Source organism: Erythrolamprus reginae, chromosome 10, assembly GCF_031021105.1.
Source record: "Erythrolamprus reginae isolate rEryReg1 chromosome 10, rEryReg1.hap1, whole genome shotgun sequence".
Classification (NCBI taxonomy): Eukaryota; Metazoa; Chordata; class Lepidosauria; order Squamata; family Dipsadidae; genus Erythrolamprus; species Erythrolamprus reginae.
The window spans coordinates 41379249-41385634 of record NC_091959.1 but is presented as its reverse complement, the minus strand read 5'-3'; the positions used below and the strand labels follow the sequence as shown (position 1 = coordinate 41385634).

The 6386-nt window shown below is 46.2% G+C and overlaps 1 protein-coding gene across 1 annotated transcript in view; it reads right to left on the bottom strand.

The window, feature by feature from the left end:
- Positions 1–1689: 1689 nt before the first annotated feature.
- Positions 1690–6386, bottom strand: part of PPIL2 (peptidylprolyl isomerase like 2) — a 41039-nt gene continuing 36342 nt past the window's right edge. The window contains exons 13-16 of the mRNA XM_070761994.1: positions 4940–5012; positions 4718–4780; positions 3854–3990; positions 1690–2424 (exon numbers count right to left, since the gene is read on the bottom strand). Coding sequence (XP_070618095.1) covers positions 2334–2424; positions 3854–3990; positions 4718–4780; positions 4940–5012 — 364 coding nt within the window. The 3' untranslated portion in view covers positions 1690–2333. The remainder of the gene's footprint in view (positions 2425–3853; positions 3991–4717; positions 4781–4939; positions 5013–6386) is intronic.

Here is a 6386-nt window from a genome sequence, read left to right as displayed (position 1 = left end):
GACTGCCTGCGGCCGCTGCGGCCCTCCCCCCCCGCTCCCATCGGACACTTGCCGTCAACGAAAGAGGAGCTCCAGCTGGGCGGGGCGCTGCCGGTACTTCCGTCCTGGGGCTCCCGCTCGCAGCTGTCCCCCGCCTCCTGCTCGATGCCGCGGTTTTCGGCGCTCCAAAGAAAGAAGGCGGGACCAGCAGGAGAGCGCCGAAAACCGCGGCATCGAGCAGGAGACAGCTGCGAGCGGGAGCCCCAGGACGGAAGTACCGGCAGCGCCCCGCCCAGCTGAAGCTTGGCGGCACACCTGGCCATGTCTCGCGGCACACCAGTGTGCCGCGGCACACCGGTTGGGAAACGCTGATCTAGAGATCTCTCTAGGTGTCTGTTTTCCAGAATCCTCAAGCGGGAATTTCAGGAATGGATCAAACCAGACTGGACCTCCGTTTTCTGTTTTGAGGTGGACCAACTAAACACGTACAATGTACAGTAGCTCCATTTTGGTGGAGATGGGGAAACGAAGCTTGGCCATCAAAGGTTACTTTGAAGGGCAGTGAGACGAAGGGGCTAAAATACCTTCGCTGTTTGGGGAAGATCCTTCAACCCTCATCATCAATTTTTAACGACCCCATCATCCCTTGCATAGGGGCTGGAGTCTGAATGGAGCTAGCAGAGCGTTTACTGGCCCATTGCCTTTCCTGTTGCCAATATGGAGTTTTCGTCAGCCGACCTATTCTCATTGTGCCCAGAGAGAGAGAAATATCTGCTTCTACCTAGGATCGAACTCACAGCCTCCCGATGGTGAGGCGAGAGCTCCAACGCTAGGCCACCGCACCACTCCAAAGATCCTTCAACCCTTCCTTGTTGCTGTTTTGCCTTTTTTCAAACAGTTCCCCAGTGACTGTTCTCTGCTCAGGTTTGATCCCTGGTAGCAGGAAATCAATTGTTTACACTCTTTGGCTTTGGATCATAAATCTAAGAAATAAATTAGTTTCCTTCTAGGGCAGTGATGGCAAACCATTTTTTGGTGAGCATGTACACTAGCACGTGCTCACACCCATGCCCTCCCCCGCGCATGTGCCCAAACCCCCGCCCCACACTGCCTACCACGCATGGGTCAGGCCTCACTGAAACCTTTGGACTCCTGAAGCCTGGGGACGGCGAAAAACAGCCAAATGTAAGATAATTTCCCCAAACTTCTAGTTTGCCCTTTGGGCCATTTTTCGCATTCGGGAGGCTTCAGGAGGCTTTAGGTTCCAGGGAAATCTCTATGGCCCAACAGGCAAACCAGAAGTCCTTCTTTCCGAACTTCTGGTTTGCCTGTTGGGCTGTTTTTCACACTCCAGAGGCTTCAAGGAAGCCTCCTAAAGCCCCAGCAGGACAAAAACAGCCTTTCCCAACTCTCATGCATCGTAGAGCTGACATAGAGCAACGTCTCGCGTGCCCTCCGATGTGGCTACATGTGCCATATGATGGTTTACCATCACGGTGACTAGTCCAGAAATCTCTCTCTCTTCCAATAGAAGGGGGCTCAAATCCCCCCAAAGAAGTAAGTAAGAACTGGCTTGGCTAGGCCAATAATCAGAGGCCTAAAGCCATGGGGAGATTTCCTCAAGGTCTTCTCAAAATATTTTAGGCTACACATCAGAGAGAAGATGGACCACCCCTTCTACTGTAGCTAAGGGAAACTGAAGCTGCAGTATTAGGTAGATATGAGAGTTTATTCTGACACAGCATAATTCTCACTAAGCAATGGCCGAGGATCTGGGTCCATCCCTTCCTCTAAGTCGGCTCTTCTATAACAAATGGACCAACTCCCAGAATTCCTAAGCTAGCATGATAGGCTCAGGAATTCTGGGAGTTGAAGTCCACAAGTCATAGAAGAGCCAACGTGACCTACCCCTGGCTCTAAACCAAGATGTTGGCTTGGAATGTCTAGGTGAGAAGTCACCAGATTGCAGAGATCAAAGTTTGGGGAGGGTGGTGGTGTTTGAAGAGCATCTTGGCAGCTCTTGGGAAGTCCCCCTTGGGAAGGACCATGGTGTCTTCTCCCAAATCCGTCCATCAAAACAACGACGAAAGGGTAGGTCTCTCCTTTCTTCTACTTGGATCACGCCCCAACAAAGTCTGTTAATTTCTTGGAGTTGTCGCTGGGCTTACAGGCACTCTGTGAAAACCCCTGTCTTTCACCAAAGCCCCTCACAACCGACCAGGGGCGGCCAGGGAAAGATGATTAAGGGAAAGGTTACGGTCAAGAGTCTCATATTTCTGTGACAGTAGCGGAGGCACAAACCTGGCCTTCTCCACTCCAGTACAGATGGTTTGGAGGTGGTCCTCCTCCGTGGGCTACCACGAGCTGAAGTCTCCAAAGCCTCCGGTTTTCTTCTCCTTCTTGGCGACCCCGCTGGTGGACGGTCCGTCTTCCGCCGCTCGCTTCCTGCGTCACAAAATGCCCACGTCACCCCAATTCCTACCAACAGACTCTGGCTTAAGGTCACAATACAAACAGGACCCCACCCTTGAGGTTCTCCAGAAAAGATGGAAAAGAGGAGCTGAAAGTTACAAGGGGAGAGACGAGGATGCAAGTTAAGTAGCTGAAACCAATTAGATTTCCCCTACTTTAGTGGCTGAAAATAAAAATAAAAATCTTTATGCCTCCTCCTTTCAGAGGAACCAGATTTGGAATTTTTTTTAAAAAGGGAAGTGTGACAAGTCCTAACATTGTTTTAAATGGGAGGTCAAGAGAAGCTTATCTGGTCATCTAATTGGCTCTAAGGTGCCTTCCTTTGGGGCAAACTGATAATTCTATTTCTACTTCTATTATTATTTCTATTCTATTCTACTTTGTTCTGTTGTTTTCTGTATTATTCTATTCTATTCTATTCTAATTCTATTCTCTCCTATTTTTTATTCACTATTCTGTTCTGTTTTCAGTTTTCTATTCTATTCTTTTCTGTGTTATACTTTTCTGCGTTCTTGTATTCTATTCTATTCTCTATTTTTATTCACTATTCTGTTCAGTTTTCAGTTTTCAATTCTATTCTTTTCCGTATTCTATTCTGTTCTATTCTATTTACTGACCCCTCACATCCTGGACACAAACTGTTTCTACTCCTACCCTCAAAACGTCGCTACAGAGCACTGCACACCAAGACAACTAGACACAAGAACATTTTTTTTCCGAACGCCATCACTCTACTAAACAAATAATTCCCTCAACACTGTCAGACTTCCTACTAAATCTGCACTTCTATTCTACTAGTTTTTCTCATCATTCTTTTCACCCATTTCCTCCATGTTGACTGTATGACTGTAACTTGTTGCTTATATCCTAAGATTTTTATTAATATTGCTTCTTCATTGCTTATTTGACCCCTATAACAATCATTAAGTGTTGTGCCACATGATTCTTGACAAATGTATATTTTATTTTATGTACGCTGAGAGCATATGCACCAAGACAAATTCCTTGTGTGTCCAATCACACTTGGCCAATAAAAATTCTATTCTATTCTATTCTATTCTATTTTTTATTCTCTATTCTGCTCTCTGTTCTATTCCATTCTATTCCATAATTTTCTATTCAATATCCTATCTGTCTATCATCTATCTCTATCTCTCCTTCTTTCTCTCCACCCACCCACCCTCACTACCTACCTATCTCTCCGTCCATCTGTCCTGTCCTATCCTATTTCTATTTTTCACTGCCTGAACCCACAAAAACGTTTGCACAAATTCAACAGGATCAACTGGCAAAGGTTATTTTTCCACATGGCCTACACATATAGTACTTGCTTTATCCTCCCAGAGAAAAAAGACTAGAAATTCAAAAAAAGGGGGGTGGGTGGAATACAACCAGAACTTACGCTGCTGCTATATTTATGTATTTCCCAACTCCTGTGCGGTACGTTTTTGGTGCGGGAGGTTCTTTCTTTGGGACTTCTTGGCTTTCTCTCTTTGTGGCCTCCTCTTCCTGCTGGGCTTTCTCTCTTTCTTGGGCGACCTTGGAGAAAGCGAAGGGAGAACAGATCACTCTTCCCAAACAACCTTGAAAAAGAGGTTTCAAACAAGCCACAGAGCACAAGTCGGCTGAAAACGTGAGAGGGCCGATGGTTGCTTATTTTTTTAGATGAGCAGCTATAGGAAGGAAGGAAGGAAGGAAGGAGGGAGGGAGGAAAGGAAGGAAGGAAGGAAAAAGAGAAAGGAGAAGGAGCGAGAGGGTAGAAGGAACAAAGGAAGGAGGGAGGGAGAAAGTAGCAAGAGGGTGGAAGGAAGGAAGGAAGGAAGGAAGGAAGGAAGGAAAGAAAGAAGGGGGGAGGGAGGAAGGTAAGGAAGGAAGGAAAGGAAAAGAGAGAAAGGAGAAGCAAGAGGGTGGAGGGAAGGAAGGAAGGGAAGGAAGGAAAAGGGAGGAGAAAAAAGGAGAGGGGAAGAAAGGAGAAAGGAAGGGAAGGAAAGAACAAAGAAAGGAGGGAGGAAGCTGAAAAAGGAAAGAAAGAAATCTATCCATCTATTATGTTTCCCCCAAAATAGACCCAATCTGATATATTTTTTTGAACCCTGAAATAAGCGCTTGGCCTTATTGCCATGCACTCAAAAGCCCGATTGAGCTTATTATCAGGGGAGGTCTTATTTTGGGCAAAACAGGGTAATATACAAGAGAATTTGGGAGGGTGAAGGCCCTCCCAGTAACCTGCAGTCAATCTTCTTCCTGAACTCTTTTGAACTCTCACCTGGGCATCTGCCTCTTCATATGGATCAACAAAAACTGTTGTGGAATTGATTTTTATTTCCTCCTAAAAGAGAGAGTGAGAAAATGAGGGGGGGGAATTGCACAGGATTTTCACTGCTGCTTTGGTGCAAAGTTGAAATCGTGAAACACAGTCGAGGCTGTTTCGATCCAGGGCTGGATTCTCTTGCTGATTGATCTTTTCGCCCAAAGAGACTTGACTGACCTTCGGACGGTCCGTTTTGATGTCACTCTCCACGTTCTCCATCGCAGTGAGGGTCTCAAAGCCTCCAACGACTCTGGGGAAAGGGAGGGAGAAAACCCACGTGGAGTGTAAGGACATAGTTCTTAAAAATGTTCGGAAACTTCAGATCATGCAGAATGCAGCTGCGAGAGCAATCATGGGCTTTCCCAAATATGCCCATGTTACACCAACACTCCGCAGTCTGCATTGGTTGCCGATCAGTTTCCGGCCACAATTCAAAGTGTTGGTTATGACCTATAAAGCCCTTCATGGCATCGGACCAGATTATCTCAGGGACCGCCTTCTGCTGCACAAATCCCAGCGACCAGTTAGGTCCCACAGAGTGGGTCTTCTCCAGGTCCCGTCAACCAAACAATGCCGCTTGGCAGGACCCAGGGGAAGAGCCTTCTCTGTGGCGGCCCCGGCCCTCTGGAACCAACTCCCCCCAGAGTTTAGAATTGCCCCCACCCTCCTTGCCTTTCGTAAGCTACTTAAAAACCCCCCTCTGCTGTCAGGCATGGGGGAATTGAGATCCTCTTTCCCCCTAGGCCTTTACAATTCTATGCATGGTATGTATGTATGTATGTTTGGTTTTTATATTAATGGGTTTTTAATCGTTTTTAGTATTAGATTACTATTGTACACTGTTTTATTGTTGCTGTTAGCCGCTCCGAGTCTCTGGAGAGGGGTGGCATACAAATCCAATAAATAGATAGATAGATAAATAGATAGATAGATAGATAGATAGATAGATAGATAGATAGATAGATAGATAGTACGAATAACCCAACCTACTTCAAAATTTGGGAGGAGGAGGAGGGAACTGGTGCGGTCAACGGAGGAAGGAACAGAAAGTGGCTCAATGGGGGCCTTTGTAAGTCAAAATGAAACCATAAGTTCTGAATGGAAGACAGCTGGAGTGTTTAACATGTCTTCATTTAAAATGAAATGGGATGGAACAGAACATAGGATAGGATAGGATAATAGAAAAGATTAGATTAGATTAGATTTATTGGATTTATATGCCGCCCCTCTCCGCAGACTCGGGGCGGCTCACAACAATGGTGAAGAACAATACCTAGTAACAAATCTAATATTTAAAAATCTAGGTTACAGTTTTAGATTAAAAAGTCCAAAAAAAGAAACCCCAATATATAAAAAACAACGCACAATCGAATCATACACAAAATCTACATGGGCAAGGGGGGAGATGTTTCAATCCCCCATGCGTGACAGCAGAGGTGGGTTTTAAGAAGTTTACGAAAGACAAGGAGGATGGGGGCAATTCTAATCTCCGGGGGGAGCTGATTCCAGAGGGTCGGGGCTGCCACAGAGAAGGCTCTTCCCCTGGGTCCCGCCAGACAACATTGTTTAGTCGACGGGACCCGGAGAAGGCCAACTCTGTGGGACCTAACCGGTCGCTGGATTC